Source organism: Mytilus galloprovincialis, chromosome 12, assembly GCF_965363235.1.
Source record: "Mytilus galloprovincialis chromosome 12, xbMytGall1.hap1.1, whole genome shotgun sequence".
Lineage (NCBI taxonomy): Eukaryota > Metazoa > Mollusca > Bivalvia > Mytilida > Mytilidae > Mytilus > Mytilus galloprovincialis.
Window position 1 is genome coordinate 68,388,807 of NC_134849.1, and position 22,262 is coordinate 68,411,068.

Consider the following 22,262-nt stretch of genomic DNA (forward strand, 5'->3'; position numbering starts at 1 on the left):
GACGCACAGACGGAAGGACGCACACACGTATTAATACCAATAAAAACAATATTCAATGATCTAATTACAGTGTTGAATTGGTAACCTTTTAGAATAAGTTTACCAGGATCGTTTCTATATTTCAGGGCACAGTAAACAACATTTCAGTAAAAATGAGGATGTGCTATCCCGTTTTAAAGTTTTCTACAGGTTCAACCAAACTTTAGAACCAAATCTTTATATTTAGGAAGAATTTAGTAAAGGTTTTAAGTAATTTGTGGTAACGAAATCCCTGACTTAATAGTTTACCAGAAATACTTTGATTACGTCCGTTAAAATAAAAAATGTCACAACAAATACGGGCATAGCGAGCGAGTTGTGAATATAAACACCGTAAGATGGTGCCAAAGGAACATCACCATCCAACTAGAGGCTCTTTACTAGAGGCTCTAAAGAGCCTGTGTCGCTCACTTTGGTCTATGTGAATATTAAAGGAAGCAGATGGATTCATGACAAAATTGTGTTTTGGTGAGGCCAAAAATAAAATATTGTTTGTTTCGCCTCACACGACCGACCCGGTAAAATCAACCCGACCCGAAAATTTTTATTGGCCATTCTTTTCCACTATTTTTTTTTTTGCTATGTTGGTTATTGGTGATATCTTTCTGATGCTGTAGTCAACAAGCGTTGTGTTTTGGTGATACCTTTCCGATGCTGTAGTCAACGAGCGTTTTAAATCAAGGTATTTTTGTATTGAAGCGTCTACATAATTCGGAATCAAGGAAAACAAACAAAATGCTTTGCTACACGATTTGTTTGTGTGCAAGTGTGATCTTTTTTAAAAATAAAAAAAACTGAAGCATCTTTCAACCCACTGATTGCATCTATATTTGCTTTGTGTCTAACCTCTGTTCCTGTTTAAAGGATAAAATCTTAAAGACTTTGAGTAAAAATGGCCCAACTCGTGCTTTAAAATCTTTCTACTTTGTCTTTGAACAGGTTGGGCACAAGTCAGGAAATGTGGGACACATGTATTCCATGCTTTCAGGGAACGTCACTGTTTTCTGGTGTAAAACAAACCCATTTTAAATGGGGTTTTCTTTTTTAATTTTTTGCATGAAAATTACAAAGGGGGACGTTATAACTGCATCAGTAGAATTCGTAAATACTTATTGAAAGTATGTTAGGAAATACAAAACATGAATATAAAGTGAAGCCTTGTTTCTTCTAGAACTCGAAAAAACATACAAATCTTTGTTGAGGAATCAATTGACCAAGCTGCATGATCCAGGTGTAACTGAACATAGGCTGAATTATGTTCACTTCTATTGAAAATTTTTATTCATTGAAATTTAATTCCCAAGTAATTAACATACCTGCATGTATCTTTTGTCATCTCATAATTGATGATCAAGGTATGAATTGGTGAACAAAGAAATTGTTTTGTTGTGAGTTATGTATCAAATTAGACTTGAAATAAGCTTGATTTTTTAACTAAAAAAACACTTGCTACCATTAAGCATTGTTATCACAAGTAGAATGTGTGCTTTTATAGATTTCATTACATTATAAAAATGAATAGGAAAAAAAGGAGGTGCCTGTATACTGTTTTTCTTAACACCAGAAAACTGGAGTGTACACTAAATTAAAATACAGGGAATACCCCACTTGACTTGAGCCTTACCTGTTGAATTTTGTACAAATTCAATATAGAAAACCATATCAAGGAATAAAAAAAAAAAATTTGCCTACCTACCTACCCATACCCTAACAACCTCAGTCGGGAGAGGGGAAACAAAGATATTTTTAATGTTGGCCTGATGGGGATGTGTTTGTACATCTTACTTTACTGAACATTCTTGCTGCTTAAAATTATCTCTATCTATAATGAACTTGGCTCATTAGTTTCAGTGGAAAATGTTAGTAAAAATTAACAAATTTTATGAAAATTGTTAAAAATTGACTATAAAGAACAATAACTCCTAAGGGGGTCAATTGACCATTTCGGTCATGTTGACTTATTTGTAAATCTTACTTTGCAGAACATTATTGTTGTTTACAGTTTATCTCTATCAATAATAATATTCAAGATAATGAACAAAAACAGCAAAAATTCCTTAAAACTAACAATTCAGGGTCAGCAACCCAACAACAGGTTATCCGATTCATCTGAAAATTTCAGGGCAGATAGATCTTGAACTTATAAACAATTTTAACCAATCAGATTTGCTATAAACGCTTTGGGTTTTGAGTTATAAGCCAAAAACTGCATTTTACCCCATGTTCTATTTTTAGCCACGGCGGCCATCTCGGTTTGATGGCCGGGTCACCGGACACATTTTTTTAAACTACTAATCCAAAAGATGATTGTGGCCAAGTTTGGATTAATTTGGCCCAGTAGTTTCAGAGGAAAAGATTTTTGTAAAATATTACTAAGATTTACGAAAAATGATTAAAAATTGACTATAAAGGGCAATAACTCCTAAAGGGGTCAACTGACCATTTCAGTCATGTTGACTTATTTGTAAATCTTACTTTGCTGAACATTATTGCTGTTTATTGTTTATCTCTATCTATAATAATATTCAAGATAATAACCAAAACAACAAAATTTCCTTAAAATTACTAATTCAGGGGCAGCAACCCAACAACGGGTTATCCGATTCATCTGAAAATTTCAGGGCAGATAGATCTTCACCTGTTTAACAATTCTACCCAGTGTCAGATTTGCTCTAAATGCTTTGGTTTTTGAGTTATAAGCCAAAAATTGCATTTTACCCCTATGTTCTATTTTTAGCCATGGCGGCCATCTTGGATGGTTGGCCGGGTCACCAGACACATTTTTTAAACTAAATACCCAATGATGATTGCGGCCAAGTTTGGTTTAATTTGGCCCAGTAGTTTCAAAGGAGAAGATTTTTGTAAAAGTTAACGACGACGACGAAGGAAACAACGGACGACGCCGGACACCAAGTGATTAGAAAAGCTCACTTGGCCTTTTAGGCCAGGTGAGCTAAAAAGGGAAAATAAACAATAGAGAACGAAAATCGTCCCTTTTGACGTAAATTTTAGTGTGGAGTTTCCCGTTTAAAACAGAAATACCTGTATCTCGGAAAGGACAGTTATACTGTTTAAATTTGATTTATTTAAAGTAAGTTCCTTTGGGTAAATTGCGGCAGTATATTGAGAAAATTCTTGATTATTTAACAAAAAATTTCATCAAGATAACGGTAAGTATTGTTCAATTTATTAATTAAATGCATTTGAGACGAGTTTTTACTGAATTTTGTCATAAGCTGTGATTCGTATTTGGCAAAACTTTTAGGAATTTCGGTCCTCAATGCTCAACTTTGTATCGTATTTGGCCTTTTTAACTTTATGGATTCAAGCGTCACTGATGAGTCTTTTGTAGACGGAACCCGCGTCTGATGTAAATAGAAAATGTACAAAAACATGTCTGCTATTAAAGGGGTGCAATTAGTGCCCATAGGAATACCTACAACATGTCAATAAACTTTGTTGCCGAAACGTACATAAATATTATCAAACAGAAAATTAACAGCTTCAATCATCCCATCACACCTCCAGTAAGTATATCTAGCATATTTACCTTTCTTGTTTTAATGATCATTTTACCTTGTTTAGGTATATTTCTATCTATTATACTTTTTAAGATATAAGGCAATAATGCCAAAAAAAAAAGGCAAACAAAATCATCCTTAAAGGGCAACAACTCCATTAATATCGAGTCATCTTATAATTGAAATTGAAATGGTTACAATTAATTAAGAACTACAAATATAACTGGACACGAAAAAAGATCGACTTGATCAGCCTCCTGTTATATCTAAATTATATTACTTACCACTGGTATTTTGTCTTTGTGAGTGGCAACAAATAAGATCTTCGGAATGCCTACATATACCACCTTACAATACGTTAGAATAGAGTTAACCCAATGTTGAAGGAATACTGAAATATAAAAACAATATGAAAAAATTAAATAACAGTTTAATAAAAATAGAAACTGGTATGTCATAATTGATAGTGATAAAAACCAAAGAAAAACATTTTATTAGGGAGCAAATTGACAGATAATTTATTTTTGATGACGGAAATCAATTTGAAATAAAATACACCGACTGTCCGCTGCATAGCACATATTTCACCTTGGCAAGGTCCAGTGGCAGTTTCTTTAAAAATTAACCTTTTTTCGGTTCTTTTTACTTTTTAGGTTAAAAAAATTTAGAAAACACAGACTTGAATGCAAATGTAAAGCTATTTTAGATATATTTAATATTTCAAAGGGGCATGAATGCTTAAAAATAATTAATTGGCACTGATTTTCGAAATTATCTACAATACATTTCTAGTCTATTATTAATATAATTTTGTAATATATATCATTTATTTAGTTTAAAGGTGGTACCCATTACTTTCACTAAAATTAATTTGACTCGTTTAATTTTCATAAAATTTTAACAAAGTATTTACTTTGACCCTCTGACAAAAATATAAAAATTTCAAAATATTTGAACCAATCGTTTTATCAGAAAAATTACACTGGTTGTATAGCAGTTTGACAAACACTAATTTTGATCATTGAGAAGCTGAACATTAGTATTCCCTTAACAACACAACGTAATTAAAACATTTAGTAGATTTTACAGAGTTATCTCCCTGTACTGTTAGGTACCACCTTAATGTTTTTTTTATCACTAGTATTGTTTTTGTACAGCCCTATTTATAATCAATGAATGATTTGTTTCATGAAAATTCGAAATTCAAAGTTTCCCTTGAACAACATAAACATGATCAACACAGATAACAAAGCTACGGTTACTATTCAATGGGACAGTACACTTTGCAAAAATTTAAATCACAGGTAAATTCCAACTGATTATTGGGAAAGCTTTCATTGTCTTCACAATATTAAAGTAAGTATTGGCACAGTAACCTGGAAGCCTTGTTTTTACTGATGATAAAGTAAATGTTTTTTTTAACATAATAAACAATAAATGATGTTCAATATGAGTCTTTGTATTGTAACTAACATACAGTACCTGCTGGGGTTGGTGTCATGTGCTGTCCTGGAAAACACAGAACATCTGGGACTACTTCATGTAATCCTTTGCTTCCATCGAATACCACAAGAAACAAAGCTCTGAACGTCATGAAGGTTTGGTGTGTGGTATAGTAAACATACTGTCCACCAAAGTCCCAAAAAATTAGTCTTCCTACTTTCATCTTGTAGTTTCCACTTTTAAGGACTTTTTCCATTCTCTTTTTTATTTCTTCTTTTGTCATTTTCGATTTCATGTGTGTTTTTAACTCTGGTATTCTCTTGGACACACTGTCAGATATTTGAGGTGACAAAGGTTTGGCTGCTAGGGGCTGTTGGGAGGGACCAGCGGTCATCACTTTACCATCACTTCTAACAAGGTTTGAATCTGGTAAATGTGGTTTCTTTGGTGTTTTTTCTTCTTTTCCTTCATCCTCTTCTATTGAAGTCATCAACACCTTATTGTAAACCACATCTAAAGCGTCATATGTTTCTGTAAAATAGTATATATCACTTGAATAGATAATATTAAAAAAAATTATTTTGGTTTAATAATGTGCTGTTGTTATACTGATATCATCAAAAGACATGCTCAAGGCCAAAAGCATTGAATAATTTTTAGCAAAACCGTAACATATGCCTCAACAGAATAAATAAGGTCCCTATATGTATATGTCCTACTGTCTTTTTAGCAAAGACAAACACTACCATTTTGTCTGTTTTATTCCTGTGTTTTAACTTTGAGCAGGAAATTCAGGAATGAATTTGAAGCTAGAAGCCTCAGGTATGATTTAAGTTCAGTTTAAGAAGAAGAAATATTTAAAAAAAATTACAGACAGAACGGCAGTAGATAAACAGACGATAAACCCCAAGTTTATAGCTAACAAGCATTCTGTGAGTATTGCATGGCAATACATAGTCCCTTACCAGTTTAAAATTCATTGTAACAAAATTCTAACTTGATCTATAACTTGTCATAATGTAAACCATTTAACAAATATCAAGTCAATAAGTCCAAGGACCATTTATTAATCTGCGCTCAAGCATTAGACTGGAAAACACATTAAACTTGATCTGTAACTTGTCATGATAAAACTATATACCAATTAACAAATCAATACTTTCAAGCATGACGAAAATTAGTGCTGAAAACTGATTATTTGAGTGAATTTTGCAAGTCAAAGGACCATAACTTTGCAAAAAATCTTCAGACCGGAACAAAATTCAAACTTGATCTGTAACTTGTCATGATAAAACTATACACCAAATAGCCAATCAATATATTCAAGCATGGAGTAGATAAATGGAGGAATGTACCCATGGGACACAGATGATGCCCCTGCTTGCATATAACGTTAGAAAGGGATATAACTCAAGAACTGTAAAAGTGACGCTACCCAAATTTGTACTTGATCTGAGTTTTATGGTAATAAGCATTGTGCATAAGTTTCATAACATTTGGAGGCAAACTAAAGTTTAACTGAGAACAGACACATATATTTCAGGAATTTTTCCAATTGTAAAAGGGGCACAACTCTAGAACGGTAAAAGTGACGTCACCAAAATTAAAACTTGATCTGTGTTTTGTGGTAATAAGCATTGTGTATATAAAGTTTCATAACATTTGGTTAAGGCCAGCTAAATAAAAGAACACAAATCAATTTTGGGATGTACGCACGTACAGACGGACAAGGGTAAAACTTAATGCACCCTTCACAACGGCTGGGGCATAAAAAGTGTGGAAAACTGATTTGCCAGACTGATCGATGGACAGGCAGACGAACAGAGTGCAACCTGAAGTTCCTTTAGACTCCGTCGGTAGGGTACTAATAAAGAGCTATGCAATGAGTACATTATAGTATATCCTTTTGAACTTGCTGTAAGAATCAAATATTTTATGCAGAAGTTTTTTAATCAGAAGTCTGTATAACGGCCCTGTAGAAAAAAAAATGCACAACAATACCGGTTAAGGCATATAAAAATTGCCAAAAATATGACCATTAACATGATAAATGGACAATATCTCAGAATATAAGACTAGAATTTTGTTTAAATCATAAGAGAAACTACATTCACCAATCCCAACAATAGTGTTATTGAATTCGTATTACCGTTAAATTCGTTCAATAAGCTGCAGGTTTTTTCTATGTCTTTGTCTTTTCAAGTTATAAAGATTCTGAAGCTAATAGAGAGGTGGAAGAAACCAAAGAGGAATTCAAATATAAATGAAAAGTTTTAATGTGGTAGATATTCTTACCTGGATCAATATGAATCCAGCTTCTAGTCTCTACATCAAGGCCACAGCGACCTTCTAGTAGGGAAATCCCATCGGTAGGATGTCTTCCTTCTGGGACGACATCACCAGCTAAGAGCTTCACAAGACTCGATTTTCCGACCGCGAACTGGCCTGTTACCATACAGCGCATGTCATAGGAAACATACGTTCCACTGCCAAGTAACCTGTTTAACATAGTGGACTTTGTCTGTGTGTGGATTGGATCTGTAATTATAACTTTTTCTATAAAAATATCATTAAGTCTAAGTTTAATAAAGATTTGTTAACCAATTTAAAAGTTTGTTTTCAAAATTTTTCATTAACAAATCATTAAAAGTGTATGTCAAACATGGATTGATTGTTGTTTGTGTAACGTCCAGTTATCTATAAGGTCACATGATCCCAAGTGTCTACGACTTAAGGTTTCTGATTTAGAGTGGCCAACCGACTTTGTTTAATTTTCAAAGGGGCATAACATCAACCAAGAAGTCTTTCAATCTTTTCGGTTTAAATAAATCAAAGTCACAGGGTGACGTTCTTGAACAAATTTCACTCATCAGTTTTGGTCTTCCTATGACAGTTAAGGCATTTATTTACTAACAAGATTTTTTGGTTTGGGTTTTGGGCAGATAACTCTGGACTGACAAAATTTTGAGACTCACAGGGTGAGATCCAGATAGGTATTTCCCTTTTGGAAAAGCATAGACCTTATCAATATTAACTTTTAAAGTCAATTCTAATAATCAATGTTAATATATACTGGAATTATTTGGTGAAAATTCTTCAAACTATTGACGATTGACTTGTATTAACCTGACTTTGTATATGCACAATTGAAAACAAGAAGTGGATGGAACCAGGTCTCAAGTGCGTCAAGCCTCAAACTTGTATGACAGTAGTCACAATTGAATTCAAGAAGTGGAAGGAACCAGGTGTCAAGTGTTTCAAGCCTCAAACTTGTATGACAGTAGTCACAATTGAATACAAGAAGTGGAGGGAACCAGTTGTCAACTGTGTCACGCCTCAAACTAATGACAGTAATCACAATTGAATACAAGAAGTGGAGGGAATCAGGTGTCAAGTGTGTCAAGCCTCAAACGTGTATGACAGATGTCACAATTGAATACAAGAAGTGGAGGAAACCAGGTGTCAAGTATGTCAAGCCTCAAACTTGTATGACAGTAGTCACAATTGAATACAAGAAGTGGAGGGAACCAGGTGTCAAGTGTGTCAAGCCTCAAACTTGTATGACAGTAGTCACAATTAAATACAAGAAGTGGAGGGAACCAGGTGTAAAGTGTGTCAAGCCTCAAACTTGTATGGCAGTAGTCACAATTGAATACAAGAAGTGGAGGGAACCAGGTGTCAAGTGTGACACGCCTCAAACATATATGACAGTAATCACAATTGAATACAAGAAGTGGAGGGAACCAGGTGTCAAGTGTGTCAAGCCTCAAACTTGTTTGACAGTAGTCACAATTAAATACAAGAAGTGTAGGGAACCAGGTGTAAAGTGTGTCAAGCCTCAAACTTGTATGGCAGTAGTCACAATTGAATACAAATACAACCAGATGCTCCGCAGGGCGTAGCTTTATACGACCGCAGAGGTTGAACCCTGAACGGTTAGGGCAAGTATGGACACAACATTCAAGCTGGATTCAGCTCTAAATTTGGATTGTGATTAAATAGTTGACACAGCATAGGTTTCTGACACAGAATGAATGTGTTCTAATGAACTTAAAATTTTTGTTTCTCTTAGAGCAATTCACTATGCTGTTGAATATTAATCCTCTCAAAAAAATGTTTGAAGAAATTTTCTTTTTTATTTATGAAATTTCAAATGAGAAAAATTGAACCCAATTTTTTTAATCACATCCCCCTTTCCCTTATTCCAAAACTAATCTCAATTAAAATTTCTAATGGAGTTTGCAACAATAACTACTCATTTAAATACATCATAAAATATTAAGATGTAAAAAAACTGCTTGTTATCACTGAATGGTAAAGATTATTTTAATTTATCAGTTGGTAGTAAAAAGTGAATATACATTGTATATTGTATATAACAAAGATTCAAGTTGATTCTGGACAAAGAAAGATAACTCCAATTAAAAAAAAATCTTGCTATTGCACAATATTTTGCAATTAGATATTTCTTGCTTACTATTCTGGACAAAGAAAGATAACTCTAATTAAAAAAAAAATTTGATATTTCACAATATTGTGCAATTAGATATTTCTTGCCATTGCGCAATACTGTGCAATTGAAAAGACTTGCTATTGCACAATACTTAATATAATAATTTTGGACCCCGATTTGGACCAACTTGAAAACTGGGCCAATAATCAAGAATCTAAGTACATTTTTAGATTCAGCATATCAAAGAACCTAACTGATTCATTTTTTGTCAAAATCAAACTAAGTTTAATTTTGGACCCTTTGGACCTTAATGTAGACCAATTTGAAAACGGGACCAAAAGTTAAGAATCTACATACACAGTCATGACAGTTAGATTCAGCATATCAAAGAACCCCAATTATTCAATTTTGATGAAATCAAACAAAAGTTTAATTTTGGACCCTTTGGGCCCCTTATTATGTTGGGACCAAAACTCCCAAAATCAAACCCAACCTTTCTTTTATGGTCATAAACCTTGTGTTTAAATTTCATAGATTTCTATTTACTTATACTAACGTTATGGTGCGAAAACCAAGAAAAATGCTTATTTGGGTCCCTTTTTGGCCCCTAATTCCTAAACTGTTGGGACCTAAACTCCCAAAATCAATACCAACCTTCCTTTTGTAGTCATTAACATTGTGTTTAAATTTCATTGATTTCTATTTACTAAAAACTAATGTTATTGTGCGAAAACCAAGAATAATGCTTATTTGGGCCCTTTTTTGGCCCCTAATTCCTAAACTGTTGAGACCAAAACTCCCAAAATCAATCCCAACCGTTCTTTTGTGGTCATAAACCTTGTGTCAAAATTTCATAGATTTCTATTAACTTAAACTAAAGTTATAGTGCGAAAACCAAGAAAATGCTTATTTGGGCCCTTTTTGGCCCCTAATTTCTAAAATGATAGGACCAAAACTCCCAAAATCAATACCAACCTTCCTTTTGTGGTCATAAACCTTGTGTTAAAATTTCATACATTTCCATTCACTTTTACTAAAGTTAGAGTGCGAAAACTAAAAGTATTCGGACGCCGGACGACGACGACGACGACGACGACGCCGACGCCAACTTGATAGCAATATACGACGAAAATTTTTTCAAAATTTGCGGTCGTATAAAAATTGAACCCAATTTTTTTAATCACATCCCCCTTTCCCTTATTCCAAAACTAATCTCAATTAAAATTTCTAATGGAGTTTGCAACAATAACTACTCATTTAAATACATCATAAAATATTAAGATGTAAAAAAAACTGCTTGTTATCACTGAATGTTATTTATTATAATTTATCAGTTGGTAGTAAAAAGTGAATATACATTGTATATTGTATATAACAAAGATTTAAGTTGATTCTGGACAAAGAAAGATAACTCCAATTAAAAAAAAATCTTGCTATTGCACAATATTTTGCAATTAAATATTTCTTGCTTACTATTCTGGACAAAGAAAGATAACTCTAATTAAAAAAAAATTTGCTATTTCACAATATTGTGCAATTAGATATTTCTTGCCATTGCGCAATACTGTGCAATTGAAAAGACTTGCTATTGCACAACACTTAATATAATAATTTTAGATCCTGATTTGGACCAACTTGAAAACTGGGCCCATAATAAAAAATCTAAGTACATTTTTGGATTCAGCATATCAAAGAACCCCAAGATTTCAATTTTTGTTGAAATCAGACTAAATTTAATTTTGGACCCTTTGGACTTTAGTGTAGACCAATTTGAAAACAGGACCAAAAATGAAGAATCTACATACACAGTTAGATTTGGTATATCAAAGAACCCCATTTATTCAATTTTTGATGAAATCAAACAAAGTTTAATTTTGGACCCCGATTTGGACCAACTTGAAAACTGGGCCAATAATCAAGAATCTAAGTACATTTTTAGATTCAGCATATCAAAGAACCTAACTGATTCATTTTTTGTCAAAATCAAACTAAGTTTAATTTTGGACCCTTTGGACCTTAATGTAGACCAATTTGAAAACGGGACCAAAAGTTAAGAATCTACATACACAGTCATGACAGTTAGATTCGGCATATCAAAGAACCCCAATTATTCAATTTTGATGAAATCAAACAAAGTTTAATTTTGGACCCTTTGGGCCCCTTATTCTGTTGGGACCAAAACTCCCAAAATCAATACCAACCTTCCTTTTATGGTCATAAACCTTGTGTTTAAATTTCATAGATTTCTATTTACTTATACTAACGTTATGGTGCGAAAACCAAGAAAAATGCTTATTTGGGTCCCTTTTTGGCCCCTAATTCCTAAACTGTTGGGACCTTAACTCCCAAAATCAATACCAACCTTCCTTTTGTAGTCATTAACATTGTGTTTAAATTTCATTGATTTCTATTTACTTAAACTAAAGTTATTGTGCGAAAACCAAGAATAATGCTTATTTGGGCCCTTTTTTGGCCCCTAATTCCTAAACTGTTGAAACCTAAACTCCCAAAATCAATCCCAACCGTTCTTTTGTGGTCATAAACCTTGTGTCAAAATTTCATAGATTTCTATTAACTTAAACTAAAGTTATAGTGCGAAAACCAAGAAAATGCTTATTTGGGCCCTTTTTGGCCCCTAATTCCTAAAATGTTGGGACCAAAACTCCCAAAATCAATACCAACCTTCCTTTTGTGGTCATAAACCTTGTGTTAAAATTTCATAGATTTCCATTCACTTTTACTAAAGTTAGAGTGCGAAAACTAAAAGTATTCGGACGCCGGACGACGACGACGCCGCCGACGCCAACGTGATAGCAATTTACGACGAAAAATTTTTCAAATTTTGCGGTCGTATAAAAAGTGGAGGGAACCAGGTGTCAAGTGTGACACGCCTCAAACATATATGACAGTAATCACAATTGAATACAAGAAGTGGAGGGAACCAGGTGTCAAGTGTATCAAGCCTCAAACTGGTATGACAGTAATCACAATTGAATACAAGAAGTGGAGGAATCCAGGTGTCAAGTGTGTCAAGCCTCAAACTTATATGACAGTAATCACAATTGAATACAAGAAGTGGAGGGAACTGTAGTTTCTGTCACAAAGAACACTCAGATTAAACCTGATACTGGAACACAAATAAACACCATTGAAGGTAAATCATTTATTACATAACCGGAAACTCCGTCTATTGTAGATAAATTTTTGGAAAAGCATAGACCTTATCAATATTAACTTTTATAGTCAATTCTAATAATCAATGTTAAAATATACTGGAATTATTTGGTTAAAACTCTTTAAACTATTGGCGATTGACTTGTATTAACCTGACTTTGTATATGCACAATTGAAAACAAGAAGTGGATGGAACCAGGTGTCAAATGTGTCAAGCCTCAAACTTATATGACAGTAGTCACAATTGAATACAATAAGTGGAGGGAACCAGGTGTCAAGTGTTTCAAGCCTCAAACTTGTATGACAGTAGTCACAATTGAATACAAGAAGTGGAGGGAACCAGGTGTCAAGTGTGTCATGCCTCAAACTAATATGACAGTAATCACAATTGAATACAAGAAGAGTGGAAGGAACCAGTTGTCAAGTGTGTCAAGCCTCAAACTTGTATGACAGAAGTCATAATTAAATACAAGTGGAGGAACCAGGTGTCAAGTGTGTCAAGCCTAAAACTTGTATGACAGTAGTCATAATTGAATACAAGTGGAGGGAACCAGGTGTCAAGTGTGTCAAGCCTCAAACTTGTATGACAGTAATCACAATTGAATACAAGTGGAGGGAACCAGGTGTCAAGTGTGTCAAGCCTCAAACTTGAATGGCAGTAATCACAATTTTACACAAGTGGAGGGAACCAGGTGTCAAGTGTGTCAAGCCTCAAACTTGTATGGCAGTAATCACAATTGAATACAAGAAGTGGAGGGAACCAGGTGTCAAGTGTGTCAAGCCTCAAACTTGTATGACAGTAATCACAATTGAATACAAGAAGTGGAGGGAACCAGGTGTCAAGTGTGTCAAGCCTCAAACTTGTATGACAGTAATCACAATTCAATACAAGAAGTGGAGGGAACCAGGTGTCAAGTGTGTCAAGCCTCAAACTTATATGACAGTAATCACAATTGAATACAAGAAGTGGAGGGAACCAGGTGTCAAGTGTGTCAAGCCTCAAACTTATATGACAGTAATCACAATTGAATAGAAGAAGTGGAGGGAACCAGGTGTCAAGTGTGTCAAGCCTCAAACTTGTATGACAGTAGTCACAATTGAATACAAGAAGTGGAGGGAACCAGGTGTCAAGTGTGTCAAGCCTCAAACTTGTATGGCAGTAATCACAATTTTACACTAAAGTGGAGGGAACCAGGTGTCAAGTGTGTCAAGCCTCAAACTTGTATGACAGTAATCACAATTGAATACAAGAAGTGGAGGGAACCAGGTGTCAAGTGTGTCAAGCCTCAAACTTGTATGACAGTAGTCACAATTGAATACAAGAAGTGGAGGGAACCAGTTGTCAACTGTGTCACGCCTCAAACTAATGACAGTAATCACAATTGAATACAAGAAGTGGAGGGAATCAGGTGTCAAGTGTGTCAAGCCTCAAACTTGTATGACATAAGTCACAATTGAATACAAGAAGTGGAGGAATCCAGGTGTCAAGTGTGTCAAGCCTCAAACTTATATGACAGTAATCACAATTGAATACAAGAAGTGGAGGGAACTGTAGTTTCTGTCACAAAGAACACTCAGATTAAACCTGATACTGGCACACAAATAAACACCATTGAAGGTAAATCATTTATTACATAACCGGAAACTCCGTCTATTGTAGATAAACTTTTGGAAAAGCATAGACCTTATCAATATTAACTTTTATAGTCAATTCTAATAATCAATGTTAAAATATACTGGAATTATTCGGTTAGAACTCTTCAAACTATTGGCGATTGACTTGTATTAACCTGACTTTGTATATGCACAATTGAAAACAAGAAGTGGATGGAACCAGGTGTCAAATGTGTCAAGCCTCAAACTTATATGACAGTAGTCACAATTGAATACAATAAGTGGAGGGAACCAGGTGTCAAGTGTTTCAAGCCTCAAACTTGTATGACAGTAGTCACAATTGAATACAAGAAGTGGAGGGAACCAGGTGTCAAGTGTGTCATGCCTCAAACTAATATGACAGTAATCACAATTGAATACAAGAAGAGTGGAAAGAACCAGTTGTCAAGTGTGTCAAGCCTCAAACTTGTATGACAGAAGTCATAATTAAATACAAGTGGAGGAACCAGGTGTCAAGTGTGTCAAGCCTAAAACTTGTATGACAGTAGTCATAATTGAATACAAGTGGAGGGAACCAGGTGTCAAGTGTGTCAAGCCTCACACTTGTATGACGGTAATCACAATTGAATACAAGTGGAGGGAACCAGGTGTCAAGTGTGTCAAGCCTCAAACTTGAATGGCAGTAATCACAATTTTACACAAGTGGAGGGAACCAGGTGTCAAGTGTGTCAAGCCTCAAACTTGTATGGCAGTAATCACAATTGAATACAAGAAGTGGAGGGAACCAGGTGTCAAGTGTGTCAAGCCTCAAACTTGTATGACAGTAATCACAATTGAATACAAGAAGTGGAGGGAACCAGGTGTCAAGTGTGTCAAGCCTCAAACTTGTATGACAGTAATCACAATTCGATACAAGAAGTGGAGGGAACCAGGTGTCAAGTGTGTCAAGCCTCAAACTTATATGACAGTAATCACAATTGAATACAAGAAGTGGAGGGAACCAGGTGTCAAGTGTGTCAAGCCTCAAACTTATATGACAGTAATCACAATTGAATAGAAGAAGTGGAGGGAACCAGGTGTCAAGTGTGTCAAGCCTCAAACTTGTATGACAGTAGTCACAATTGAATACAAGAAGTGGAGGGAACCAGGTGTCAAGTGTGTCAAGCCTCAAACTTGTATGGCAGTAATCACAATTTTACACTAAAGTGGAGGGAACCAGGTGTCAAGTGTGTCAAGCCTCAAACTTGTATGACAGTAATCACAATTGAATACAAGAAGTGGAGGGAACCAGGTGTCAAGTGTGTCAAGCCTCAAACTTGTATGACAGTAGTCACAATTGAATACAAGAAGTGGAGGGAACCAGTTGTCAACTGTGTCACGCCTCAAACTAATGACAGTAATCACAATTGAATACAAGAAGTGGAGGGAATCAGGTGTCAAGTGTGTCAAGCCTCAAACTTGTATGACATAAGTCACAATTGAATACAAGAAGTGGAGGAATCCAGGTGTCAAGTGTGTCAAGCCTCAAACTTATATGACAGTAATCACAATTGAATACAAGAAGTGGAGGGAACTGTAGTTTCTGTCACAAAGAACACTCAGATTAAACCTGATACTGGCACACAAATAAACACCATTGAAGGTAAATCATTTATTACATAACCGGAAACTCCGTCTATTGTAGATAAACTTTTGGAAAAGCATAGACCTTATCAATATTAACTTTTATAGTCAATTCTAATAATCAATGTTAAAATATACTGGAATTATTCGGTTAAAACTCTTTAAACTATTGGCGATTGACTTGTATTAACCTGACTTTGTATATGCACAATTGAAAACAAGAAGTGGATGGAACCAGGTGTCAAATGTGTCAAGCCTCAAACTTATATGACAGTAGTCACAATTGAATACAATAAGTGGAGGGAACCAGGTGTCAAGTGTTTCAAGCCTCAAACTTGTATGACAGTAGTCACAATTGAATACAAGAAGTGGAGGGAACCAGGTGTCAAGTGTGTCATGCCTCAAACTAATATGACAGTAATCACAATTGAATACAAGAAGAGTGGAAGGAACCAGTTGTCAAGTGTGTCAAGCCTCAAACTTGTATGACAGAAGTCATAATTAAATACAAGTGGAGGAACCAGGTGTCAAGTGTGACAAGCCTAAAACTTGTATGACAGTAGTCATAATTGAATACAAGTGGAGGGAACCAGGTGTCAAGTGTGTCAAGCCTCACACTTGTATGACAGTAATCACAATTGAATACAAGTGGAGGGAACCAGGTGTCAAGTGTGTCAAGCCTCAAACTTGAATGGCAGTAATCACAATTTTACACAAGTGGAGGGAACCAGGTGTCATGTGTGTCAAGCCTCAAACTTGTATGGCAGTAATCACAATTGAATACAAGTGGAGGGAACCAGGTGTCAAGTGTGTCAAGCCTCAAACTTGTATGACAATAATCACAATTGAATACAAGTGGAGGGAACCAGGTGTCAAGTGTGTCAAGCCTCAAACTTGTATGACAGTAATCACAATTGAATACAAGAAGTGGAGGGAACCAGGTGTCAAGTGTGTCAAGCCTCAAACTTATATGACAGTAATCACAATTGAATACAAGAAGTGGAGGGAACCAGGTGTCAAGTGTGTCAAGCCTCAAACTTATATGACAGTAATCACAATTGAATACAAGAAGTGGAGGGAACCAGGTGTCAAGTGTGTCAAGCCTCAAACTTGTATGACAGTAGTCACAATTGAATACAAGAAGTGGAGGGAACCAGGTGTCAAGTGTGTCAAGCCTCAAACTTGTATGGCAGTAATCACAATTTTACACACAAGTGGAGGGAACCAGGTGTCAAGTGTGTCAAGCCTCAAACTTGTATGACAGTAATCACAATTGAATACAAGAAGTGGAGGGAACCAGGTGTCAAGTGTGTCAAGCCTCAAACTTATATGACAGTAATCACAATTGAATACAAGAAGTGAAGGGAACCAGGTGTCAAGGGATATAGTTACGATACTGTTGTCAGGTCATTAAAGATTGCACATTTTGGTGTTAATATTGATTCATTTATAGGGTCTTTGCATCGGAACACATTTTTTATTAATAAACCAGTTGTTGGCATGACACAGGTTATGTTCTTCTCATATATGTGATGATGGTATGATACTAAACCCCTCACGGGGAGGATTGTGCCTGATATTCATATGATGAAGACATAATTTTTCAATCAATTTAATTGAAGTCCGGAGCTGGCATGTCAGTTAACTGCTAGCTATATATACATAGTAGTCTGATGTTATTTATGTATTATTGTCATTTTGTTTATTTTCTTTGGTTACATCTTCTGACAGCAGATTCAGACTTCTCTTGAACTGAATTTTAATGTGCGTATTGTTATGCATTTACTTTTCTGCATTGGCTCTAGGTATAGGGGGAGGGTTGAGATCTCACAAATATGTTTAACCCCGCAGCATTTTTGCGCCTGTCTCAAGTCAGGAGCCTCTGACAGGCCTTTACTAGTCTTGTATTATTTTACTTTTAGTTTCTTGTGTACAATTTGGAGTTTAGTAAGGTGTTCATTATAACTGAACCAGTATATATTTGTTTAGGGGCCAGCTGAAGGACGCCTCCGGGTGCGAGAATTTCTCGTTGCATTGAAGACCTGTTGGTGACCTTCTGCTGTTGTCTGCTCTATGGTCGGGTTGTTGTCTCTTTGGCACATTCCCCATTTCCATTCTCAATCTTATTATCCTATTACTCATGATAAGAAAGAAATTAACATTACAAAAAATGTTGACTTTTTTTTTCAAGTAGTCACTGAACCATGAAAATGAGGTCAAGGACAATGGACAGACAGAAACTTTGTCACATAAGGCATCAATATACAAAGTATGAAGCATCCAGGTCTTCTAGCTTCTAAAATATAAAGCTTTTAAGAAGTTAGCTAACGCTGCCACCGCAAGATCATTATATTTATGTCGAGCTTTCTGTGACAAAAGTCGCAGGCTCCACAATAAATTACCTTCTATCCCTTGTCCAGCAGTCACACCTGAAGATTTCTCTGACATGACAGTCTAAAAAATGAGGAATATGCAATGTTAATATATCTTCTCTCATGTCACTCGTAAAACTATTAAATTTCTAAAATATTTGCCCCGAAAAATAATATACAATAAAAATGTGTCACATTATAAACAGTCGAACCTCATTATGTCGTAGTTGAAGGTAATGGACCAAAGTATTCGACTTATCCGAGGTTCAACTCATCTGAGGTCGAGTGTGTTGTCATAAATTTGGAATGCATGAAATAAGTTATGAGATGTGTGTAAAATAGATACTTTGAACAGTGTGCCTTTTTTTCGATATGACACTTGATGATTGTGTATTCAATCTCCATGTTTTTTGGTCCTTCATCATAAGTAAACATACAAGTACAGACACAAATCATGTACAAATAAAATCAATAGTATACACCAATACATACAAACAAATTTTCTGAGTCCAAGGACCAGAACTCTGCACCAAATCAACAGACCAGAACAAACTCTGAACTTGATCTGTAACTTGTCATGGTACAACTAAATACCAAATATCAAATCAATATCTTAAAGCAAGATAAAATAAAATGATTCGCTGAGCGCAGCCTGATACAACCGCGGAGGTCGAACTGTGAACAGTTCGGGCAAGTTTGGACAAGTTTGGACACAATATTCAAGGTTGATACTGTCTGAATTTGGATTGTGATCAAATTTTTGACATAACATAGGTTTCTGACACAAACAAATGTGGTTAAAGATCTTAAAAATTTTAAATGGGACATTTAATTTTTCTAGAATGGTCTGATATCCAAAATCTAGATTCAGCATATAAAAAAAACACCAAAAATTTTATTTTAGGCCACACCAATTTAATTTCTTGTTCTACGGATTTTAGGACTCCAAAAATTGGGGCGAGAGAGCGATTTGAAAATTTTAATAAAAAAATATTTATTTTGCAAATTTTTGAGGCGAAGCTTGAAAGTATTAAAAGGCGAGTGATTATATTTTTTTTTTGTAAACATAAAATAGTAGGTTTTGACAATATTAAACTTGATTTATCACTTGTACTTTGACATTTCTTTAATTTATGAAGTATTTTTCCCTGTTCACCAATAAATAATTGAATAATAAGATTTGGTATATATATGTGTGCCAATTAATGAGACAATTCTCCATCCAAGTCATAATCAGGTTGGGAACAACCCCTCAATTTTATAAATATCCTTTTTATGAGGGGTCAATATAAGTTACAATATATTTTTTTGTAAATAAAACTTTTTAGAACAAAAGAGCTCACTGGGGCGAAGCTGGGTCCCTTTGAAGTGCACGCCACCCAGGGGGGGGATTGCTCCCCCCCAAGATTTGTTTTTTGGCTAGACGCAAAATGGTGCGTTCTGAGGGCCTAAAATTGGTTTGGTTAGCAAATTATTAAGACTATATTTGATCATTTTTTTATTGAGAAACATCCTGAATATTTTTTCCAAAAATCTGCCCTTTGTATTTTTAGCTGCAACAAAAACGTCCATGGCCTTGTCTAAATTGACCTCAAAATCACGGTGGAACCCAAAGCCGATAATCTGTCATTTCTCATTGTGGAACGGATGTACGTTTTCAAACGTTTCAGTACGCTAAACGACCTTTCAGCTGTAGCACTGAACAAAGGGCACACAGTATTGGTCTTTTGGTCATTAGTTATTTGTTCGACCACGGAAGAAGATATTGTGCATGAAAACGGTTTTCTGAATTCAGAAGTCGAGAATCAAGTTCCGTGATCATATGACCCAGAAACGGATACATTTTTAGTAGAGAAATTCGCCAGTAATCCTTAGGGGTTTCGGCTGGATGGTTAGCACTCGAGGTTTGTCTTCCACACCACCTAGGAACATTTTCATCTATACCAAAAAGCTCTGCTATATCTAGAGTGGTTTGGTATAGCTCGTTCCAAACATTATCATCATTTTGCTCGGAACGCAACATTTCAGTTACGGACTAGTACTGCAGAACTTGATGAATTCTTGAAAGGCTATTTTATTTTATTTTTAATGCATTGACGCCTTAATATTTCGACAGGAAGGTGTCAAAACAGAACAATATGAAGTAGCCTTTCAAAACAATAATTTAAAGAGGGAATTCAGATTTGTATTTACCGTTATCGTAATTTACATATAAAAGAGGGGTGAAAGATACCAAAGGGACAGTCAAACTCATTGAAAATGTTTACTGTAATTCATTAAATTGTTCAGTGTCGGATCCAAAGTTAAGCTTCCGGAGCACCTGAGATCACCCCTAGTTTTTGGTGGGGTTCGTGTTGTTTATTCTTTAGTTTTCTATGTTGTGTCATGTGTACTATTGTTTTTCTGTTTGTCTTTTCATTTTTAGCCATGGCGTTGTCAGTTTAGATTTATGAGTTTGACTGTCCCTTTGGTATCTTTCGTCCCTCTTTTAAGAGATAAAAATGGAACAAAAGTCAATTTGTCATTTTTTTGTCAAAATAATGTACGAAATTTACAACCCTTATCTAAACAAAAACGTGGGTTTACAACCCCTGCAGCCCTATTAGTTCAACGACGCGCATTATATATTTTTTTAATTGAAATGGAGTTAATATACCTTGTCGGAAATTTGAAGGTGTGGACATCTTTCCATTTGTCGGTCAAAAGTTGTAACTTTATATCTTTTCCTAAGGATTTCGAATCTTTCAACAAAGAAATATCTGGATAAGATGGTCCCAGATTTTGTTGTACTGTACATGACACTGATGTAGCAGCTAAGTTCAATCAATCATCGTCAATTTTTGACGTTTCAGGGGTCTAAATTGTCCTGATTTGTTGCTGGTTGTGTTTCTGTATGACTATCACTGTTGGTAGGCGTTTTTGTGAGAGAAAAAAAATGTCTAACGTTTGCCCTTTAGGGTTGTCACGCTTTGAACTAATCATGTTTTATATGCTACTTTTTACGTCGAGTACCAGAAGAAAATTATAGCAAATAAATTAAAAACGATTTCGGTCGGGTTGATTTTACAGACGGAAATATTATTGTGACATTATTAAAATAGTTATACTGTATCGTTTTCTACTTTGATTGGTTAAGTTGAAGGAGTAGGTCCGGTAAGGACCGATTTTGGCCTCAAATTTCAGGTTCATCTGACGAAAGATTTTGACCACTTTTTAAACACTTAAGTGTCTATTTTATTTGAATTAATTAGTTTATGCGAAAGATTTTAACAGATTAAGTCATTAAAAACGATCTGATTCAAGCTCAAATATGAAAAATCTACCTTAAATATGCCGAAAAATGTCACTTTTCAGATGGTTTGTGGTAAAAATGAAAGTGGCCGCATCCGTGTTCATCCTCAACCTTTATATATGTTATGTATTATCATAAAATACAACTTACGTTTCAATATTAAGGATGAACACGAATGCGGCCACTTTCGTTTTACACGAAAACCGTCTAAAATTTAACTAAAATGCTAGAATTATGAGGATTTCAGTAATTTAGCATGACTTAATGGTGCTAGTACCGGATATATGTGCATTGTATTGTTAAAAACAGCCCATATTTATGTAGCAGCTAGGCATTCTACTGTCCAATAAATAACTAAAGGTTTACATTTTAACAATTTTGTAAAACTGCTATATTTTGGAGCCAAAAAGGGGTCTTACTGAACCTACTCCTTTAATATTTTTTAGTCGTTTGTATTTTTATTTTATTTTTCGGCGTAAATTATTTTTTTAGACCCCGCGATGTGCACGCCATGGCGTTACAGCGTATATGGAGCTACGCCCCAGGCTCATATTTTCCCAAAGAACTATATATCTATCGGGTATTAAATGGTCAAAACTTAAACATGCCCACGAATTTTGTAATATTCCTGGACTTAGGCCATGTTAACACATTTACTTTAATATTATTCAAAATAAATAATATCATAAATAATTCTCTTTAAGAATATGGTAATGTTGTTTAAAATTATT

At 35.0% G+C, this 22,262-nt stretch overlaps 1 protein-coding gene across 1 annotated transcript in view; it reads right to left on the bottom strand.

Moving 5' to 3' along the window:
• LOC143054666 (uncharacterized) overlaps window positions 1-22,262 on the bottom strand; it is a 75,187-nt gene that overhangs the window by 10,404 nt on the left and 42,521 nt on the right. The window contains exons 4-7 of the mRNA XM_076227687.1: window positions 18,270-18,321; window positions 7,299-7,541; window positions 5,043-5,534; window positions 3,845-3,951 (exon numbers count right to left, since the gene is read on the bottom strand). Of these exons, the coding sequence (XP_076083802.1) occupies window positions 3,845-3,951; window positions 5,043-5,534; window positions 7,299-7,541; window positions 18,270-18,321 (894 nt within the window). The remainder of the gene's footprint in view (window positions 1-3,844; window positions 3,952-5,042; window positions 5,535-7,298; window positions 7,542-18,269; window positions 18,322-22,262) is intronic.